At 44.7% G+C, this 23,562-nt stretch overlaps 1 protein-coding gene across 1 annotated transcript; it reads left to right on the forward strand.

The window, feature by feature from the left end:
- The first annotated feature begins 9,573 nt into the window (after positions 1-9,573).
- LOC123167065 (uncharacterized protein At2g34160) lies at positions 9,574-11,491 on the forward strand. The gene is made up of 5 exons (XM_044584901.1): positions 9,574-9,857; positions 10,141-10,189; positions 10,909-10,971; positions 11,057-11,121; positions 11,223-11,491. The coding sequence occupies exons 1-5, from the start codon at positions 9,741-9,743 to the stop codon at positions 11,325-11,327; spliced, it is 399 nt and encodes a 132-aa protein (XP_044440836.1). The 5' UTR covers positions 9,574-9,740; the 3' UTR covers positions 11,328-11,491.
- The last annotated feature ends 12,071 nt before the right edge of the window (positions 11,492-23,562 follow it).

Consider the following 23,562-nt stretch of genomic DNA (forward strand, 5'->3'; position numbering starts at 1 on the left):
TATCATTTATATTGATTGCATGTGATGTCTATCCTTTATGCATCTTATTTTTCTTTGATTGACGGTAGCATTATAAGATGATCTCTCACTAAATTTCAAGGTACAAGTGTTCTCCCTGAGTATGCACCGTTGCCAAAGTTCGTCGTGCCGAGACACCACGTGATGATCGGGTGTGATAAGCTCTACGTTCACATATAACGGGTGCAAGCCAGTTTTGCACACGCAGAAATACTCGGGTTAAACTTGACGATCCTAGCATATGCAGATATGGCCTCAGAACACTGAGACCGAAAGGTCGAGCGTGAATCATATAGTAGATATGATCAACATAGTGATGTTCACCATTGAAAACTACTCCATCTCACGTGATGATCGGACATGGTTTAGTTGATTTGGATCACGTGATGTCTATCTAAGTGGGAGTTCTTAAGTAATGTGATTAATTGAACTTTAATTTATCATGAACTTAGTCCTGGTAGTATTAGCATATCTATGTTGTAGATTAATAGCTCGCGTTTAGCTCCCCTGTTTTATTTTCGATATGTTCCTAGAGAAAACTAAGTTGAAAGATATTAGTGCCAATGATGCGGATTGGATCCGTGATATGAGGATTATCCTCATTGCTGCATAGAAGAATTATGTCCTTGATGCACCGCTAGGTGACAGACCGATTGCAGGAGCAAACGCAGACGTTATGAACGTTTGGCAAGCTCGATATGATGACTACTTGATAGTTTAGTGCACCATGCTCTACGGCCTAGAATTGGGGCTTCAAAGACGTTTTTGAAACGCCACGGAGCATATGAGATGTTCCAAGAGTTGAAATTAGTATTTCAGACTCATGCCCATGTCGAAAGGTACGAGACCTTTGACAAGTACTTTGCCTACAAGATGGAGGAGAATAGCTCAGCTAGTGAGCATGTGCTCAGAATGTCTGAGTACTACAATCACTTGAATCAAGTGGGAGTTAATCTTCCAGATAAGATAGTGATTGACAGAGTTCTCTAGTCACTATCACCAAGTTACTAGAACTTCATGATGAACTATAATATGCAAGGGATAATGGAAACGATTCCCAAGCTCTTCGTGATGCTGAAATCGATGAAGGTAGACATCAAGAAAAGCATCAAGTGTTGATGGTTGACAAGACCACTAGTTTCAATAAAAGGGCAAAGGCAAGAAGGGGAACTTCAAAAAGAACGGCAAGCAAGTTGCTGCTCCCGTAAAGAAGCCCAAAGCTAGACCCAAGCCTGAAACTGAGTGCTTCTACTACAAAGGAAATGGTCACTGGAAGTGGAACTGCCCTAGATACTTGGCGGATAAGAAGGATGGCAAAAGTGAACAAAGGTATATTGGATATACATGTTATTGATGTGTACTTTACTAGTGTTTATAGCAACCCTTGGCATTTGATACTGGTTCAGTTGCTAAGAGTAGTAACTCGAAACGGGAGTTGCAGAATGAACAAAAACTAGTTAAGGGTGAGGTGATGATGTGTGTTGGAAGTAGTTCCAAGATTGATATGATCATCATCGCACACTCCCTATACTTTTGGGATTAGTGTTGAACCTAAATAAGTGTTATTTGGTGTTTGCATTGAGCATGAATATGATTTGATCATGTTTATTGCAATACGGTTATTCATTTAAGTTAGAGAATAATTGTTGTTCTGTTTACATGAATAAAACCTTCTATGGTCATACACCCAATGAAAATGGTTTGTTGGATCTCCATCGTAGTGATACACATATTCATAATATTGAAGCCAAAAGATGCAAAGTTAATAATGATAGTGCAACTTATTTGTGGCACTGCCGTTTAGGTCATATTGGTGTAAAGCGCATGAAGAAACTCCATGCTAATGGGATTTTGGAATCACTTGATGCTTGCGAACCATGCCTTATGGGCAAGATGACTAAGACTCCGTTCTCTGGAACAATGGAGCGAGCAACTGACTTATTGGAAATAATACATACTGATGTATGCGATCCGATGAGTGTTGAGGCTCGCGGCGGGTATCGTTATTTTCTGACCTTCACAGATGATTTGAGCAGATATGGGTATATCTACTTGATGAAACATAAGTCTGAAACATTTGAAAAGTTCATATAATTTCAGAGTGAAGTGGAAAATCATCGTAACAAGAAAATAAAGTTTCTATGATCTGATCGTGGAGGAGAATATTTGAGTTACGAGTTTGGTCTTCATTTGAAACAATGCGGAATAGTTTCGCAACTCACGCCACCTGGAACACCACAGCGTAATGGTGTGTCCGAACATCGTAACCATACTTTATTAGATATGGTGCAATCTATGATGTCTCTTACCAATTTACCACTATCGTTTTGGGGTTATGCATTAGAGACAGCTGCATTCACGTTAAATAGGGCACCATCTAAATCCGTTGAGACGACACCATATGAACTGTGGTTTGGCAAGAAACCAAAGTTGTCGTTTCTTAAAGTTTGGGGTTGCGATGCTTTTGTGAAAAAGTTTCATCCTGATAAGCTCAAACCCAAATCGGAGAAATGTGTCTTCATAGGATACCCAAAGGAGACAGTTGGGTACACCTTCTATCACAGATCCGAAGGCAAGACATTCGTTGCTAAGAATGGATCCTTTCTAGAGAAGGAGTTTCTCTCGAAAGAAGTGAGTGGGAGGAAAGTAGAACTTGATGAGGTAACTGTACCTGCTCCCTTATTGAAAAGTAGTTCATCACAGAAATCTGTTCCTGTGACTCCTACACCAATTAGTGAGGAAACTAATGATGATGATCATGTAACTTCAGATCAAGTTACTACCGAACCTCATAGGTCAACCAGAGTGAGATCCGCACCAGAGTGGTACGGTAATCCTGTTCTGGAGGTCCTGTTACTTGACCATGATGAACCTACGAACTATGAGGAAGCGATGATGAGCCCAGATTCCGCGAAATGGCTTGAGGCCATGAAATCTGAGATGGGATCCATGTATGAGAACAAAGTGTGGACTTTGGTTGACTTGCCCGATGATCGGCAAGCCATAGAAAATAAATGGATCTTCAAGAGGAAGGCGGACGCTGATGGTAATGTTACTATCTACAAAGCTCGACTTGTCGCGAAAGGTTTTCGACAAGTTCAAGGTGTTGACTACAATGAGTTTTTCTCACTCGTAGCCAAGGTTGGAAAAAGCGGTAGGCGTAAGCGAGGCGGTTGGCCTTCGCCTAGTGCCTAGGCATTGCTTAAGCGCCCTAGGCGTAGCCTAGGCGATTATATAATTTTTACTATTGGGGTTGTATATGTGGTTATTATATGTGTATTCTATTAATTTAGGGCATATAAGTATGTAAACGACCAGGTACTATGATTGGAATATGGCCCTTTTGGCATATCAGTGCAATATGGCATGATTTCTCGCTTGGGTAGACAATTTCTTACTTGTTGTGCCTAGACTTCTGCTTATGCCCTAGGCGAGGCGCTGGGCCATTGCCTAGCGCCTCCTAGGCACCGCCTTTTCCAATAGAGCTCGTAGCGATCCTTAAGTCTGTCCGAATCATGTTAGCAATTGCCGCATTTTATGAAATATGGCAAATGGATAAACAAAATTGCATTCCTTAATGGATTTATTAAAGAAGAGTTGTATAGGATGCAACCAGAAGGTTTTGTCAATCCTAAAGGTGCTAACAAAATATGCAAGCTCCAGCGATCCATCTATGGACTGGTGCAAGCATCTCGGAGTTGGAATATACGCTTTGATAAGTTGATCAAAGCATATAGTTTTATACAGACTTGCGATGAAGCTTGTATTTACAAGAAAGTGAGTGGGAGCACTACAGCCTTTCTGATAAGTATATGTGAATGACATATTGTCGATCAGAAATGATGTAGAATTTTCTGGAAAGCATAAAGGAGTGTTTGAAAGGAGTTTTTCAAAGAAAGACCTCGGTGAAGCTGCTTACATATTGAGCATCAAGATCTATAGAAATAGATCAAGACGCTTAATAAGTTTTTTCAGTGAGTACATACCTTGACAAGTTTTTGAAGCAGTTCAAAATGGAACAGTCAAAGAAAGAGTTCTTGTCTGTGTTACAAGGTGTGAAATTGAGTAAGACTCAAAGCCCGACCACGGTAGAAGATAGAAAGAGAATGAAAGTCATTCCCTATGCCTCGGTCATAGGTTCTATAAAGTATGCCTTGCTGTGTACCATATCTATTGTATACCCTACACTGAGTTTGGCAAGGGAGTACAATAGTGATGTAGGAGTAGATCACTGGACAGCGGTCAAAAATTATCCTTAGCGGAATAAGGATATGTTTCTCGATTATGGAGGTGACAAAAGGTTCGTCATAAAGAGTTACGTCGATGCAAGCTTTGACACCGATCTGGATGACTCTAAGTCTCGATCTAGATACATATTGAAGGTGGGAGCAATTAGCTAGAGTAGCTCCATGCAGAGCATTGTAGACATAGAAATTTGCAAAATACATACGAATCTGAATGTGGCAGACCCGTTGACTAAATTTCTCTCACAAGCAAAACATGATCACACCTTAGTACTCTCTGGGTGTTAATCACATAGCGATGTGAACTAGATTATTGACTCTAGTAAACCCTTTGGGTGTTGGTCACATGAGATGTGAACTATGGGTGTTAATCACATGGTGATATGAACTATTGATGTTAAATCACATGGCGATGTGATCTAGATTATTGACTCTAGTGCAAGTGGGAGACTGAAGGAAATATGCCCTAGAGGCAATAATAAAGTTGTTATTTATATTTCCTTATATCATGATAAATGTTTATTATTCATTCTAGAATTGTATTAACTGGAAACTTAGTACATGTGTGAATACATAGACAAACAAAGTGTCACTAGTATGCCTCTACTTGACTAGCTCGTTGAATCAAAGATGGTTAAGTTTCCTAGCCATAGACATGAGTTGTCATTTGATTAACGGGATCACATCATTAGAGAATGATGTGATTGACTTGACCCATTCCGTTAGCTTAGCATACGATCGTTTAATATATTGCTATTGCTTTCTTCATGACTTATACATGTTCCTATGACTATGAGATTATGCAACTCCCGAATACCGGAGGAACACTTTGTGTGCTACCAAACGTCACAACGTAACTGGACGATTATAAAGGTGCTCTACAGGTGTCTCCGATGGTACTTGTTGGGTTGGCATAGATTGAGATTAGGATTTGTCACTCCGAGTATCGGAGAGGTATCTCTGGGCCCACTCGGTAATGCACATCACAATAAGCCTTGCAAGCAATGCAACTAATGAGTTAGTTGCGGGATGATGCATTACGGAACGAGTAAAGAGACTTGCCGGTAACAAAATTGAGCTAGGTATTGAGATACCGACGATCGAATCTCGGGCAAGTAACATACCGATGACAAAGGGAACAACGTATGTTGTTATGCGGTTTGACCGATAAAGATCTTCGTAGAATATGTAGGAGCCAATATGAGCATCCAGGTTCTGCTATTGGTTATTGACCGGAGACGTGTCTCGGTCATGTCTACATAGTTCTCGAACCCGTAGGGTCCGCACGCTTAACGTTCGGTGACCATTTGTATTATGAGTTTATGTGATTTGATGACCGAAGGTAGTTCGGAGTCCCGGATGAGATCGGGGACATGACGAGGAGCCTCGAAATGGTCGAGATGTAAAGATCGATATATTGGACGACTATATTTGGACATCGGAAAGGTTCCGAGTGATTCGGGTATTTTTCGGAGTACCGGAGAGTTACGGGAAATCGTATTGGGCCTTAATGGGCCATACGAGGAAGGAGAGAAATGCCTCAAAGGGTGGCCGCATCCCTCCCCATGGACTGGTCCGAATTGGACTAGGGAGGGGGGCGCCCCCTTCGAGTCCTAGTAGGACTCCACACTTGGGCGCGCCTTATGAGGGCCGGCCTCCTCCTCCCTCCATCCTTTATATACGTGGCCAGGGGGCACCCCATAGACACACAAGTTGATCATTAATCTTTTAGCCGTGTGCGGTGCCCCCCTCCACCATAATCCACCTCGGTAATATCGTAGCAGTGCTTAGGCGAAGCCCTGCGTCGGTAGCATCATCATCACCGTCATCACGCCGTCGTGCTGACAGAACTCTCCCTCGAAGCTCTGTTGGATCAGAGTTCGTGGGACGTCATCGAGCTGAACGTGTGCTGAACTCGGAGGTGTCGTGCGTTTGGTACTTGGATCGGTCGGATCGTGAAGATGTACGACTACATCAACTGCGTTGTCATAACGCTTCCGCTTACGGTCTACGAGGGTACGTAGACAACACTCTCCCCTCTCGTTGCTATGCATCACCATGATCTTGCCTGGGCGTAGGAATTTTTTTGAAATTACTACGTTCCCCAACACGTGGCCACCACCGCTGCCGGCGGTGGGACAACCGCAACCGGAGGGTGGGTAACCGAGGAAGCCGGGCCACACAACTGGGATTGAGCTCCACGCTTCTTCTTCTTCTTGGCAAATGCCCCACGGCCATTGCGGTTATTGTTGTTGTTGGGACCGACCGGAGGGAACTGAGCTTGGCGGCGGGGCGGATCGTAACGTCGGGGAGGCGAGGCCTCCGAGCGCCCAGAGCGAGGCGGCGAGCGGGACTGGCGGGAGGGAAAGCGGCGGTCCCGATCCCGGCCGCGGCCATGCCATGACGACGGGGAGCGCTCCCAGGGGCGAGCAGAACGCCAATCGGCGCCATCGGCCGCCACCGGGTCCTTGACGCGCAACATGGACTCTCGAAGTTCGGCCTCCCACCGCGAGCCATCCGGCGACGGCCGCGAGGGAGCATCCCGGCCCGGCGCGCGACGCTTGGGACGCGGTTCCCCGTCGCCAGCTTCACGGGCCATCAGGGACGCCCGGGCGAGGACGGGAGAGCGGCCGCGCGGCGAGGGGGATGGGGGGTGAGCGGGGGGAGGCGGCGGCGGGAGGGGAGGAGGACGAGGCAAGGACGAGGAGGCAACGCACGGGTTCAACCCTAAGGCGAGCGGACGGGATGGGCCGGGAGAGGGGAATAGACCCCTTAGCCCAGACTGGGCCGACCCAACAGTCGCAGGCCTAGAAGAGGGAGGGAAATCCCCCGACGCGGCCGGCCCACACGGCACACTTCGGCCCAGCCCACCAGACGAAGCATCATGGAGGGAGGGAAGGGTTTCCTTGGTCACCCGAGGCGGCAGCGCCGCCGCCGCCTGAGGCGCGCATGGCGCGGCACCGGACGGCCGGAAAGCACGAAACTTCGGGCCGCCACGCGACCCGCCGGACGGAGCCGAGGGTGGGGGAGCCACGACTAGCGCCGGGGGCCGTCGATCCACGAGATTGCGCCGCCAGGAGACCGCCGCCGTCCCGACATCCACACGTCCGGCCACCCCCCAGGACAAGGCCCGGGCCCCACGACCCCAACGGCCAACACCGCTGCCGGCGACGAGGTGAGGTGGGGAAGGTGGTGCAGCTGGGTGCGAGCCGCGCTGCAAGGGACGGGGGAGGGGGAGGGGGAGGAGTCGGTCGGGGGCGCAGCGGGGATGGAGCCGGTTGGGAGCGCAGCGGAGCCTGACGGGATCGCGGCGGGGAGGGAGGCAGCGACAGCCTCGGCGAGGCAGTCACCAAAGCGTCGGGAAGGACGGAAAGCGCCGGCCGCGGCCGCCACCGCATCCGCAAGGTCCTCCTCCGCCGCCACATCGGCCCATCGCAGGCCGCCCATGCGAGCTGGGGCGAGGTGAGGAGCGGGAGACGACGGGGACGGGGAGGGCAGGGGAGGCCGAGCCGGCGAGGCCGGGAGGGGGGCGGGGGCGGTGCGGAGGCCGCTGGCGGGAGCGTCGGCGACGCAGCCGCCGTGGTCGCCCATTTCCTGGTCATTGTCCTTGGGTGCAATATCCGACCTATTTGACCTAAAGAAAGAAAATCTGAAAGAAGATTCATGTACGTATGATCAGACAATATACTATAGATATGATCAGACAGTATACTATAGATGGGCAATCCTCCAGGGCTCTAAACATACACAAATTAAGTACCATGGTTGCTTATCTGATCCTAACCATAGAACTGGTATCCTAAGTTTAATATCCTATGGTTTTCTAGGATTAATCTGAAGTCCTAAAAGGAGCACCCAGTTAGTAAATATGTCTAAGATGTAAGATGATTGAGAGTTCCACCACATCATTGGCTTCCTCCTTCTCATTTTCTTCATTATCGTTGTACCTTTTACTTACTTCCGCGGGAGCCATGTAATGCTTCTCTAGAACTTGTATTCACCCTCCTCCCTTTCTTCATTCTATTTTATGCCTTGGTTATCATGTATGGTGCACTTGCTTGTTTGCACATCCACATTAGCCAACATAGGGGGAGGGGACGGTGGGGGAGGAGGGAGTGTATAACTTGTGAAGGAATGATGATAGGCAATACTGAAGAAGAGATTTAATAGGAACATTTAGGGGTTTATGACTGTGAAGGGGGTGTGTGTGTGAAATTTCTAGCCATTGGAGATGAAAGTAAGAACTTTTTGAAATCATAGCTTTTGCATTAATTATTGATGAACAATGACAATATAATATATCCTACGCAATTTCAGCGTAGGATGATCCTTGTTTGTAGATATCGTAGCACGCGTTTAGATATGGCGTAGGACACAAGGACACTCTCCTGTGGTGGTAGCTTCAAATTTATAACTGCCCATATGACTTTTCTTTGTTTATTTACCTTTTTAGGCCAAAATAAACGGGTGCCTCCTTTGACTAGACCTTTGACCATGGCCCAATGATCAACCTAGTCATCATCCATTAGTCTTGAAGAATCAGGATGAAGATATCCAAAATAAATAAATACGTAACCCTCAAATGTTCCTCCGTTCCTAAATATAAAACCTTTTAGAGATTTCAATATGAACTACATAGAGAGCAAAACGAGTGAATCTATACTCTAAAATATGTCTATATACATCCGTATGTAGCCCGTATTGAAATCTCTAAAATGACTTATATTTAGAAACAGAGGGAGTATAATCTACAAAGGGAAAATAAGAACAAAAATTATTAAAAATAAAAATAAGAAAATGGATAAAGAAAGAAAGAAAAACAAACCAGAAAAAACGGAAATAAGGCCTTCTTTGGTTTGTAGGAATTTCATAGAAATTCTATAGGATAGGATTTGCAAAGGAAAATTTTCTTTGAAGTCCTTTTGTTTGTAGGAATTGATTCTTATTTTTGTGTAGGATAGGAACCAACCTTCACATTTTGGAGGAAAAAAAAGACTTAACGAAAAAATCCCTATCCTATGCATCAAACGACATCTCTTTCTCTATAGAAATTAAGATGCATGTCATCTCACTTTCTATGATTTTTCTATTTCTACAACATTCCTATGGTATGAACCAAACGAGGCCTAAGAAAGGGAAAAGTCGAACTTGGGGCCAGGCCCAGGACAATGGAGAGTGAGTGTAATTGGGTTTCCCCGCTTCTGGACAATAGCCCACTGGGAAGCAGCCGCAGCCCGCCAGGACTCGGACCCCGAGTTGGTGGACTCCAACTCGAACACCCTCGCTCTCGTCCATATAACCCAACCCAACCGACCCACAGGATCTCGACGCCGAATCCCGATATTTATTTTTCTTGCGTTCCTGTCCCCAGGCTTCAAGTTATTTCCTGGTCTGGTGCTCGCTCGTCTCGCGCGGCGGCGGCGGAGGGTTTGTGTCGGCGCTCTTGCGAGCTAGGGTTTCGGGTCGAGGAAGAGCGAGATGGAGGAGGTGACGGAGGGGGTCAAGAACCTGGCCGTGACGGAGCCGCACAAGAAGAACCGGATCCAGGTCTCCAACACGAAGAAGCCGCTCTTCTTCTATGTCAACCTCGCCAAGGTGAATCCCCTTTTCTCCCCGCTTCTTCGACCTTTGATCCGCACTGGGTTCCGGTCTAAAACCCTTGGAAAGCGCCTACTCATCTTAGTCTACCCATTGATTCCTGCGCTTTGTTTTATTTTAGAACGCCTGTGCTTGGATTAGATTTGCTTTGCTTGCTATTTCCGTTGTGGAATTTGCGTTCTGCCGATCTATAGGGTTTATTTCGGGGCATCGATTTAGTTGTGTGGTGTTTCTGTTGGTGAAATCGGAAGCTAACGTTGTTGTGGTGATGATTTTGCAGAGGTACATGCAGATGCATAACGAGGTGGAACTCTCCGCCCTCGGCATGGGTAAGCTCCTCTGCCCTTCAGGATTATTTCAACTGTTTGCTAGTACTAAGGCTACTAGCGATTAGTAATCGCTGCTGTGTTGCTGCAATGAAGCGCTCATGGGCTTAGAACCGATTGTGTAAGCCTACCTCGTCGTGATATGTTCTAGTTTTAGATTTGACCAAAATATGCATTGGTTGTTTGCGATGTCATTGTGTTAGTTTATTTTTCAGCATTCATGCTGATTGTGCCAGCTCATGGTTGGTTAGTGTTCTCCTAAGTCCTTAGGAAGGGTCAGTCAATTCCAATGACTTCTAAGACTAATACATTTGACAAGTGTTGTCGCTTACATGTGCTGTCTTGCTAATTATTTGTTTCAAACCATCCGTTTGCCTTAATATCTTATTTGAGATGCCATATTGTTATATGCAGTTAACTTTTCAAACGCAGTTGAGAATTGCCGTAGTTACTTTTTTTACCAGCTTATCGGTGTTTTGGTGGCTGCTGTTATGTTCTTATCTTGTCAATCCAGCTATTTGGAAAATTATGTATGTGGTCAAAGTTACATTCATTTAATCACAAAACTAATTCATTGTTAGGCTGTTTATCTGATGCACTTTGATGTTAAAGCCAACAAATGACAGTTTATTTGTCTCCTTCCTTTACTTCCTCTGCTCATTGATTCTTTGTTATGGTGCTTGTGAAATGTGAACTGATGAATCTCTTGCTTATCCTTTCAGCTATCGCCACTGTGGTGACAGTTGCCGAAATTCTTAAAAATAACGGCCTTGCTGTTGAAAAGAGTAAGACTCCTGTTTCCTTGTTTGTAATTCATCTTTGCAATTTCGTTCTCTCTAGTTATTCAAACCCAATTAAAATGTCTTGCAGAGATCATGACATCCACTGTTGATGTCAATGATGAATCAAGGGGCCGCCCCATGCAGAAGGCCAAGGTTAGATTTCTTCCTCAGTTCCCATGAACGACACGAGCTAGCAGTGTTTTAGAACAGTATATGCCAATGTTTGCTGATCCTTGCAACCGTTTTTACGCCAGATTGAGATAGTGCTGGGCAAGACTGAGAACTTCGACGAGCTGATGGCTGCTGCCGCGGAGGAGAGGGAAGTCGCAGCTGCCGAGGACGGCGAGGAGCAGGGCTAATAAACTATTTTGAGTCGGTTGTTGTAGCTTTTATTTAGTACTTGCTGCTAGGTTGTGTGTTATCTTCTCTTGGCCAGCAAGAGATAGCTACTTGTGTAACCAAAGTTCTTCGTATTTGATTCGTTTCAGTGCTAGTTTATGTTCATGGTATGCTGGTTCACTCACATGATATACCTTGTGTTTGATTCGTCTTATTATGTGGTATATGCTCGTTAGTTTATTATTATGCAGTGTATAATGATGAACCTTGTTTTGATGCCTCGTTTGTGAAGGAAAAAAGAGAACAGCCGACACAATAGGACTGAAAATATCTTCTCTCCTATCTGTTTCGGATACTGGACACTATTATTAGCTTGTACAATGATGCTAAACCTGAAGAGAACACTTAACCAAGAGATGATCTCTTAGCAATAATATTTCTCATCATATATTTAGGTATATCTAGTTATTAGAGATATCACTAAGAGGCAACCCATTGTATATGATCCATGAGATCGTTAGGACGACATTGTCGAAGGCCTTTATAAGCCTATACTTGTCGAGCAGGGCATTTTGGAGGCCGAGCTCCATGGAGCCCTTTATTTTGAAAAAAAATCAAATTTCATAAATTTCAGTTTCAAAAAATTCTGAAAATTTTTATACATGTATGCAAAGATGTAAAGTGTATGTGTGAGAAATTTCAGGATGAAATACCTTGAATCGCGAGCTGCACAAAAGAAACAAAATCAGGGACTTTAAAGATGAACAGTACATATGTTAATAAGCCTTAGATTTGTCTTTTTTGTGTAGCTCACTTTTTTTATGTATTTTGACCTGAAAATTTGCACACATGTACATTATGTAACTAGGTATATGTGTATTTATTTTCAGAATTTTTTAAAACTGAAAAGTTTGAATTTTGAAGTTTTCAAATAAAAGCCTCCATGGAGCTCGGTCTCCGTTTGGCATTTTCGGTTTGTCGTGCTTTGACATTGTCGAATCTACCAGTCTTCCGGTGTGTCATCAGGTGGCACCATTGGAAGATGAAGCAGGGAGAGGCATTTAAAGAAACTCCAACGCGCCGATCCATTTCATCTGCGCGTGTTCGCTAATAAAACAGACACAAAAGTCAACCCAACGTGCCGATCCAAACGGACGCAGGCGTCCCATTTTTGGCCCAAATTTGAGTCTCATTTGTGTCGGTGCGGACGCGCGCGATGCCCGCCTACTCCTTCCCCTGGCCCGTCAGTCGGTGGCACATAGGCCATTCTCTTCCTCCCATCGGTCCCCGGCCATCGTCGCCAGTTCCGGTGCCTTCACCAGCAATCGGCACCCATATGCCTCCCCCGCAACACGCCAACTTCCCACGTCGTCGCCACCACCGCCTCGCCCCGGGCCAGCGCAGCTCCCCTCCCCACGACATCGCCGCGAGCACCACCTCGCCCCCCGCGCCCCCGGCCAGCTCCTTCGACAACGCCGCCATGCTCGTCGGACGTCGCCGGGCCAGCTACCTGGTCCAGGGGAGGCGCACATCTCTTCGCCGGCCAGCTTCTTTGACGACGCCCACAAGCTGTTCGACGATTTACCCGAAAGGTACAAATAGACTTCACCGACGAGTTCTTTTTCCAAAATTTCCTTTGCGACCCGGATGATTCTTCATCCGATGATGAGGAGATGGTGGCTGCTGTGTTGGTCGTCCATGACCACCTTAGTAGGCAGCGGCCGTTGTTTCGGGGCTCGATCCTGGGGCACACTCCGGCATTGAACCGCAACCGAGAGAGCGACATTTTCCTTCTTTGAAAAGACTACTTTGAGACACCCAACCCGCTCTTCAAACATCACCAATTCCGGCGCCGTTTCTGTATGGCTAGGCATGTTTCCAACCATATTCGGGAGGGGGTGGTCGGATGCGATAAGTATTTCGATTGCAAGGAGGATGCCCTTGGAAAGATTGGCTTCTCCTCTTATCATAAATGCACTGCATCTATCTGGATGGTTGCATACGGAGTTCCCGGTGATCCCATTGATGAGTACGTCCGTATGAGCGAGTTTACGTGCCTATATTCCATGTACAAGTTCTGCAAGACTATGATTGCAGTGTTTAGCCCAGAGTACTTGAGAGAGCCAATTGTTGAAGATACAACCCGCTTGTTGGCGACGAATGCCAGCAGGGGCTTCCCGGGGATACTTGGTAGCACATATTGTATGCATTGGAAGTGGAAGAACTGCCCTTCTGCTTGGCAGGGGCAGTATAGGGGCCATGTCAAAACTTGCACTGTCATACTCGAGGCGGTGGCTTCACAAGATCTCTGGATTTGGCACTCTTTCTTCGGCATGGCAATCTCACAATGATATCAACGTGCTTCAACGCTCTCTGGTGTTTGCAAGGCTTGCCGAAGGCAACTGCCTGCCGGTGAATGTTAACATCAATGGCCACAACTACAACAAATGATACTACCTAGCTAACGTTATCTATTCTCAGTGGACTACTCTTGTGAAAAGAATGTCCAACCCTGTAGGAGAGAAGAGGAGGAGATTTGCACAAGAGCAAGAGAGTGCTAGGAAGGATGTGGAGTGTGCCTTTGGTGTTCTGCAATCTCGATGGGGCATCGTCCGGTATCCTGCTAGAACTTGGGGCATCAAGAAGTTGTGGGAGGTGATGACTGCTTGTGTGATCATGCACGATATGATCGTAGAGGATGAGCGCGTGGAACGTATCTACGACCAAGGTTTCAGTTTCAGGATGACAATGTTGTGCCTGAGCATGGAGGAGCGGTAACGTTTGCACAGTTCATCCAGTTTCATCATCAAAGGCATGACTGGGAAACTCACGTTCAGCTGCAAAATGATTTGGTTGAGTATATATGGGCTCACGTTGGCAACCAATAGATGTATCTTTTTAAAAAATGTATTTGAAACAATTTATTTTTTATTTGACTTGTATACTATGATATATTTATTTGGCTTGTGAACTATACTATATTTGCTTGCTTGTGAAACTATGTAAAATGTTTGTATTTTGTTTGAATTATGTTTGAAAAACCACGGCAAATTGGCCGCGGGAGCGAAAATAGATCTGCGCGTTGAACGCAATGCCGATCCAAACGCAAAAATGGGCGGACGATGAGTAGGTGGCCGATTCAGACGGACAAAAACTAGATAAAACACGCATCTGTTTGAGAAGTTGCTCTTATACTAAGTCCCCTTTCGCAGACACACAATGCACAAGGATGTGATTCATCGTGTCTGTTTCCCAATGCACAACCATGTGATCCACCGGGTTCGTCTCCGGGAGCAGACAAAGCAAGGCGAGGGTAGGGTCTATAATCCATGTAGAGCACGTCGATCGGAGGTTCAAAGCCTGTATTGAAAAGATAGCCAAGCAAAAATCTTGCACTTCGGTGACGTCCAAATATTTTTTTTGAATACGCATGAATGTGCGTATCATATATTAAAGAAGAAAAGGAGAAAGACCCCTCTACGGTTACATTACATGATGGATGTATAGGCGTTTCATCGCCATCCACCGTTGCACTAAGCTGACTACTCGTCCTGCGCCCACTCCGGTGCCGCTATGAAGGCCGCCGCTAAATCTCCTCGCAAGATGCCCGCCTGCTTCCAAACCCTACTTTCATTTGTGATTCTCTCCATAAGCCGCGTAAGGCATACTGTCGCCCATCAAATACAATAGCGTTTCTGTGTTTCCACAACTCCCACAAAGTTAGCAGGCAAATGGTGCCGATTGTCTTCGCGTGATGCCCGTGCGCGCTCTACCTTGTGCACCAAGCCTGCAAGGCGACGCCCAAATATTTCAAATGCAGTCTACCTTGGCGAATTGAGTAATGTCTTAGATTGAACGTAGATTTGGCAGAGTACTGCCCTGAGACGCTCCATCTCTAGGTGAAAGTGTCCGGTGTTGGCGTGTTGCGTTGTTTAGAGCAAAGTCACTGACGGATGTTTAAAACTTGTCAAACTGGTCAAGGCCTTGCGTCGAAAGGCCAACGTCCACGCCTGTTATCCAGCACAGGGTCGTAAGGGCCTCCTTGACTGAGCGCCTGTTTGTCCGTGCTTATCAACCACTTGGGGCGCAATGTCCTCTGCAGGTGCTCCGTTCAAAACAAGATCAACTTTCCATCCCCTAGCTGAATGTGGACGAGGCTATCAAAGATTTCCTTCGACATATCATTGTTGGTCAAAAGGAGCCCTTGACAGGGCTTGTTTGGATCTGTTCGTCGTAGCCATTCCCATCTAACTTGAAGGACTAGTGATTGCAGCCATATGTTGCAAATGCCAAGACCTCCAAGGAAGTATATGCTTGTTAGTGTATAATGATGCAACCTTGTTTTGACGCCTCACTTGTAAAACAAAAGCGCAGACACAATACGTCTGAAAATCATATCTCTTGTACCTGTTTAGGATACTGGACATGATAGGAGCCTCAAAAGACATCATCACTATGTTTCTTCCGACTCTAGCGGAGCCCCTAAATCTCACAATGTTCCATTCGTTTTAATATTTACAAGTACCAACATAGGTCTCGAATTGATCATATTTAATATTTATCCAATCCAGCTCCTCTAAAAGTGATGTGACTAATTTTTTTTTGACGTGACTAAAAGTTAACATGGGTAGTTCTAATTTACACATGAACCACCATAGGAATTTAGATGCCCATCTCAATTCACCAGTTAGGGAAGTGAACCTAGCTCAACTGATTAGGGGCAGTGGATGTACAAACCCAGCACCTGAGTTCAAAAATCTCTACCTCGATCCATGGCGGCACGATGGCTCCTGGTGGAGACGTTTGTGGTGGTGCGGGTTGAGATGGCAAGAGGATGGAGGTGGGGCTGGGCGTGGCCGGTGGCGACGGCGGCTTCTGGCCCGGATCCGAACATGGCGGCGGCGGCGGCCCCTCCGTCGGGGAGGGCCAGGTGGTGGGTCCTTGTGGCAGCATCGGTGGTGGTGGATTTTGGGATCCCGCACCCGGGGACGTCCAGGACGCGTGTGGTGGCCAAAGCTTCCTCTGGCGTCGATGACGCTTGATGCAGGATCGTAGCTGAAAAGACATGCGGTGCCCCCATGTGTGGTTTTGGTAATTGATGACATTCTCTAAGGACTAATGGTTGCATTGAGTTATAATTGAAGGATTTGTCCATAGGCATTTCTTGAAGTCCATGTGTTGGTTTCAAGGAGTTTATGTGTTGACCAAGGTGCTATTAAGGAATTTATCCAAAGATTGGTCATGTGAGAATTGAGCTTATTGCAAGCATGTCTTGAAGAAGAAGATTGTGTGATCATTCATGCTAACCTTCAAGGCGTCATCCAAATGAAGAGAGTTGGAAAGGTTCAAGGTTGATCAAGACTAAGTCAAGAGTGATTCAAGTTGATTATCACACAAAGCGTAGAAGATACACCGAGTGGGGGATCAAGTGATCTCATGGTTTGGTAAGCATTGTCCATTGCGCTTTGTGTACTAACCCATGGTCTTTGTGAGAGTTCTATGTCAGGTTAGGTTTGCTTCCATGGGCTTGCGTCAAGAGGAAGATCACATACAACCCATGGAGGATGACATCAAATCAAGTTTGCGGTGTGCAAGTTCAAGTGGAGCATCACGAAGAGATCATACTTGAAGCTTGCCGCCCATTGTGGTGTCAATGGACTTGTGAAGGTTTGCCGAAGAGTAACTCGTCCATAATGGAGTATGGGGGAGCAATCAACTAGCCTTCATCGAGCCAACGCAATCACGAAAGGTGGTCCAACTTGAGGGAGTCAAGATCGTCATCATCTAGCTCAAGTGGACTTCGTGCAAGGCAAAGGTTTGCCCTCGATAGGTTCTCTATTTTACCGGTCCCATGATGGTAGTTTGGAGACCGGGTTATATGATCGATTATCGTACTATCAAGGGGGTCTCTCAAGTGAGTAGCTTGATCGTATCATTTGTAGAGAGCTCAAACCATTGCATGCTTGCATCATCTTTCTTGGTTCTTGTTTGGTTTTCTCTTTGTGATATTTGGAGCTTATGTTCATCTTCTTGACAAGATCGAGTTCATCAAAAACGGAGTTCACATGCTTCTTCTATAGTGTTTTCGGTGTTGGAGGTTTTACCGATCTTATTTCAGGAAGGGTTCTCACCATTTTCTTATGGGACTTTTCTAATTTGATTCTTGTTGTTATTTACATCAAGATTGTGTTAGCCCCTGTCGTTAGCTTTTCAACAAACTTGGTTTCGTAGAATTCGGAGTCCGTGTACAGAAGTTGTGTCTTATGTGTGCACAAATCATGGGGAGCTTCTATAGTTTCTTTAGTACACTCCTTTGCTCATATCGTAATATCCTTTATTCATGTGGCTCATAGGATCTTTGGTCTAGGTCGTTCAGTTGATATCCTTTGATTGCTTGCTTCAACTGGTATCTTGTGATTGCTTGATTGCTTGTGTCTCTCTTTGTTATGTCTTTGTGGCTCATTCTTTAGCAATCTTTGTGCCTCAATATAGTTTGTGTTCCTCCAAGTATTTACCTTTGGATATGTGTATTGAATTCCACTCTCTTGTTGAGAAATACAAAAGTTATGGAGGACCATAATTTATATTGGCCTTCTGAACTTTTTGCCCATTTTGGCAATCGATGCCAATGGGGGAGAAGTTTCAGAGAGTTTTGTGGAGAAGTCAAGAGAGTTATTTATTCTTGCTTTGGTTTTTGTCTTCTTAGCATTTGCATCTCATACGCATGCATTATTGGTTGTTGCATTGCATGGTGATGCATAATTCCTTATATAAACTCTCTTGAAAGTGATTGTCATCAATTACCAAAATGGGGGAGATTGAAAGGACATGCGGTGCCCCCATGTGTGGTTTTGGTAATTGATGACATTATCTAAGGACTAATGGTTGCATTGAGCTATATTTGAAGGATTTGTCCATAGGCATTTCTTGAAGTCCACGTGTTGGTTTCAAGGAGTTTATGTGTTGACCAAGGTGCTATTAAGGAATTATCCAAAGATTGGTCATGTGAGAATTGAGCTTATTGCAAGCATGTCTTGAAGAAGAAGATTGTGTGATCATTCAGACTAACCTTCAAGGCATCATCCAAATGAAGAGAGTTGGAAAGGTTCAAGGTTGATCAAGACTTAGTCAAGAGTGATTCAAGTTGATCATCACACAAAGCATAGAAGATACACTGAGTGGGAGATCAAGTGATCTCACGGTTTGGTAAGCATTGTCCATTGTGCTTTGTGTACTAACCCATTGTCTTTGTGAGAGTTCTATGTGGGGTTAGGTTTGCTTCCATGGGCTTGCGTCAAGAGGAAGATCCCATACAACCCATGGAGGATGACATCAAATCAAGTTTGCGGTGTGCAAGTTCAAGTGGAGCATCACGAAGAGACCATACTTGAAGCTTGCCGCCCATTGTGGTGTCAATGGACTTGTGAAGGTGTGTGATAACCCACAAGTATAGGGGATAGCAACAGTTTTCGAGGGTAGAGTATTCAACCCAAATTTATTGATTTGACACAAGGGGAGCCAAAGAATATTCTCAAGTATTAGCAGTTGAGTTGTCAATTCAACCACACCTGGATAACTTAATATCTGCAGCAAAGTATTTAGTAGCAAAGTAGTATGAAAGTAACGATAACGGTGGCAAAAGTAACAGTAGCAGTTTTGTAGTGCTTGTAACAGTAGCAACGGAAAAGTAAATAAGCGAAGAATGATATGTGAAAAGCTCGTAGGCATTGGATCGGTGATGAAGAATTATGCCGGATGCGGTTCATCATGTAACAGTCATAACATAGGGTGACACAGAACTAGCGCCAATTCGTCAGTGTAATGTAGGCGCGTATTCCGAATATAGTCATACATGCTTATGGAAAAGAACTTGCATGACATCTTTTGTCCTACCCTCCCGTGGCAGCGGGGTCCTAATGGAAACTAAGGGATATTAAGGCCTCCTTTTAATAGAGTACCGGACCAAAGCATTAACACATAGTGAATACATGAACTCCTCAAACTACAGTCATCACCGGGAGTGGTCCCGATTATTGTCACTTCGGGGTTGCCGGATCATAACACATAGTAGGTGACTATAGACTTGCAAGATAGGATCAAGAACTCACATATATTCATGAAAACATAATATGTTCAGATCTGAAATCATGGCACTCAGGCCCTAGTGACAAGCATTAAGCATAGCAAAGTCATAGCAACATCAATCTCAGAACATAGTGGATACTAGGGATCAAACCCTAACAAAACTAACTCAATTACATGATAAATCTCATCCAACCCATCACCGTCCAGCAAGCCTACGATGGAATTACTCACGCACGGTGGTGAGCATCATGAAATTGGTGATGGAGGATGGTTGATGATGACGACGACGACGGATTCCCCTCTCCGGAGCCCCGAACGGACTCCTGATCAGCCCTCCGGAGAGAGATTAGGGCTTGGCGGCGGCTCCATATCGTAAAACGCGATGAATCCTTCTGTCTGATTTTTTTCTCCCCGAACGTGAATATATAGAGTTGGAGTTGAGGTCGGTGGAGCACCAGGGGATCCACGAGGCAGGGGGGCGCGCCTAGGGGGGCAGGCGCGCCTCCCACCCTCGTGGACAGGGTGTGAGCCCCTGGCCTTGATTCTTTCGCCAGTATTTTTTATTATTTCCAAAAATAATCTCCGTGAAGTTTCATGTCATTCCGAGAACTTTTGTTTCTGCACAAAGATAACACCATGGCAATTCTGCTGAAAACAACGTCAGTCCTGGTTAGTTCCATTCAAATCATGCAAGTTAGAGTCCAAAACAAGGGCAAAAGTGTTTGGAAAAGTAGATACGACGGAGGCGTATCAACTCCCCCAAGCTTAAACCTTTGCTTGTCCTCAAGCAATTCAGTTGATAAACTGAAAGTGATAAAGACAAACTTTTACAAACTCTGTTTGCTCTTGTTGTTGTAAATATGTAAAGCCAGCATTCAAGTTTTCAGCAAAGATTATGAACTAACCATATTCACAATAACACTTAGGTCTCATGTTTACTCATATCAATGGCACAATCAACTAGCGAGCAATAATAATAAATCTCGGATGACAACACTTTACCAAAACAATCATAATATGATATAACAAGATGGTATCTCGCTAGCCCTTTCTGAGACCGCAAAACATAAATGCAGAGCACCTTTAAAGATCAAGGACTGACTAGACATTGTAATTCATGGTAAAAGAGATCCAGTCATAGTCATACCCAATATAAATTAATAGTAATGGATGCAAATGACAGCGGTGCTCTCCAGCTAGTGCTTTTTAATAAGAGGGTGATGACTCAACATAAAAGTAAATAGATAGGCCCTTCGCAGAGGGAAGCAGGGATTTGTAGAGGTGCCAGAGCTCGATTTTTGAAATAGAGATAAATAATATTTTGAGCGGTATACTTTCATTGTCAACATAACAACCGAGAGATGGCGATATCTTCCATGCTACACACATTATAGGCGGTTCCCAAACAGAATGGTAAAGTTTATACTCCCCCTCCACCAACAAGCATCAATCCATGGCTTGCTTGAAACAACGAGTGCCTCCAACTAGCAACAGTCCCGGGGGAGTTTTGTTTGCAGTTATTTTGATTTGGTTTGCATAAAGCATGGGACTGGGCATCCCGGTTACCAGCCATTTTCTCGTGAGTGAGGAGCGGAGTCCACTCCTCTTGAGAATAACCCGCCTAGCATGGAAGATACAGACAGCCCTAGTTGATACATGAGCTATTCGAGCATACAAAACATAATTTCATTTGAAGGTTTAGAGTTTGGCACATACAAATTTACTTGGAACAGCAGGTAGATACCGCATATAGGAAGGTATAGTGGACTCATATGGAATAACTTTGGGGTTTAAGGGATTGGATGCACAAGCAGTATTCCCGCTTAGTACAAGTGAAGGCTAGCAAAAGACTGGGAAGCGACCAGCTAGAGAGCGACAACAGTCATGAACATGCATTAAAATTAATAAACATTGAGTGCAAGCATGAGTAGGATATAATCCACCATGAACATAAATATCGTGAAGGCTATGTTGATTTGTTTCAACTACATGTGTGAACATGTGCCAAGTCAAGTCACTTGAATCATTCAAAGGAGGATACCACCCTATCATACCACATCACAACCATTTTAATAGCATGTTGGCACGCAAGGTAAACCATTATAAACTCCTCGCTAATTAAGCATGGCATAAGAAACTATAATCTCTAATTGTCATTGCAAACATGTTTATTCATAATAGGCTGAATCAGGAACGATGAACTAATCATATTTACAAAAACAAGAGAGTTCGAGTTCATACCAGCTTCTCTCATCTCAATCAGTCCATCTTATATCGTCATTATTGCCTTTCACTTGCACGACCGAACGATGTGAATAATAATAATAGTGCACGTGCATTGGACTAAGCTGGAATCTGCAAGCATTCAATAAACAGGAGAAGACAAGGCAATATGGGCTCTTGGTTAAATCAACAATAATGCATATAAGAGCCACTTCAATAGTTTCATTATGGTCTTCTCCTATCGACCCCCAAAGAAAAGAAAAGAAGTAAAACTATTTACACGGGAAAGCTCCCAACAAGCAAAAGAAGAACGAGAAATCTTTTTGGGTTTTCTTTTAATTATTACTACTACAAGCATGAAAAGTAAACTAGCTAAAAGCTACAACTATTTTTTGGTTTTTCTTAAGGTTTTTCAAACACACAAGAAGAAAACATAAAAAAAGGAAAATAAACTAGCATGGATATTACATTGAAAAAGTATGAGCACCGACAACTAGCATGAGTGTGTGAATATGAATGTAACGTCAGTGAGAAATACGTACTCCCCCAAGCTTAGGCTTTTGGCCTAAGTTGGTCTATTGCCACGGCTGACCTGGCGGATATCCAAAGTTATAGTTGGGGTCGTACTGAGATGCAGCGGCTATTGCTTCGTGGGCTGCAGCTTGGAGGCGAGCTGCCCTCGTCCTCCTCTCGTACTCATTTGCCTCCTCCCTGGTTATGACATATCTCCCCTTTGCCTGAAAGTCAAAGAGAGTAGGAGCAGGGAGGACAATATTGACGGCGTGACGCCTGTCAAAGATTAGTCGGTACTGGAGAGGCGGTTCATTCCTCTCAACAAACTCATGGTGAACCATGGCATTAAAATCCAGATAAGAAGGAGGCAATTCCATATCATAATCACGAATAGGTATATCAAGAAAATTAGCTAGACAGGTTGCATAAATTCCACCAAAGAAATCTCCATTAATTCTATTATTATGCAACCTACGTGCAACAATGGCTCCCAAATTATAATGTTTATCTCCTAATACAGCACTCTTGAGAACACTGAGGTCAGGGACACACATGTGACATGCTTCATCCTTACCATTTATGCACCTACCTATGATGAGAGCAAAATAATGTATAGCAGGAAAATGAATGCTCCCTATGGTAGCTTGTGTTATATCTCTAGACTCCCCCACAGTTATACTAGCAAGAAAATCTCTAAACTCAGATTTGCGAGGCTACTAGTGCTACCTCATTGTGGAAGTTTGCAAGCAGTATTAAAATCCTCTAAATCCATAGTATAAGAATTTTCATAAAGATCAAACAGGGCAGTTTGAGAATTGCGTGATGATGAAAATTCAAACCTTGTCACAGAGGAATCAGTGAGATAGTGGTACTGACGGCACTTATCTGCCTCGAAGCTCACAAGATCAGCGTTACACACATATGCGTTAAATTCTTCCTTGATTCCTGCTCGATCCATAAAGTCCTTTGAAGGCCATTCACAACCCCGCACTTGAGCTTCCCTCGGTGGTTCATCGTCCGCATCGCGTATTGCGGGCCTGGGCCCTTGCTTCCTTGAAGGACCACCTTGGTACATTTTCCTAAACATATTTCTTCCTCTGAAAAATTTCTGAAAATTTTAGTAACTCAGAATAAAAGTGAACCAAACTCAACAACATTGATAGCAACTACTCCTACAAGTGCCTAGAGATTATATCATGCATTAGAACTACTTGGGACCATATAAATTTGACATGCAAGCTCAAGAACATGGTCACCTAGGCAGCAAAAATTTGCAATGAATAAAGCACTAGAACAAAAACTAATTGGACCATTGGAGGAGTCACATACCAAGGAACAATCCCCCAAAGTAGTTTTATGAGAGGTGCTTTTAGCAAGGAGATCGAAAATCGCAGCAAAATGTGCTAGAACTCGTGCTTGAGCTGGTTGGTGATT

Source organism: Triticum aestivum, chromosome 7D, assembly GCF_018294505.1.
Source record: "Triticum aestivum cultivar Chinese Spring chromosome 7D, IWGSC CS RefSeq v2.1, whole genome shotgun sequence".
Classification (NCBI taxonomy): domain Eukaryota; kingdom Viridiplantae; phylum Streptophyta; class Magnoliopsida; order Poales; family Poaceae; genus Triticum; species Triticum aestivum.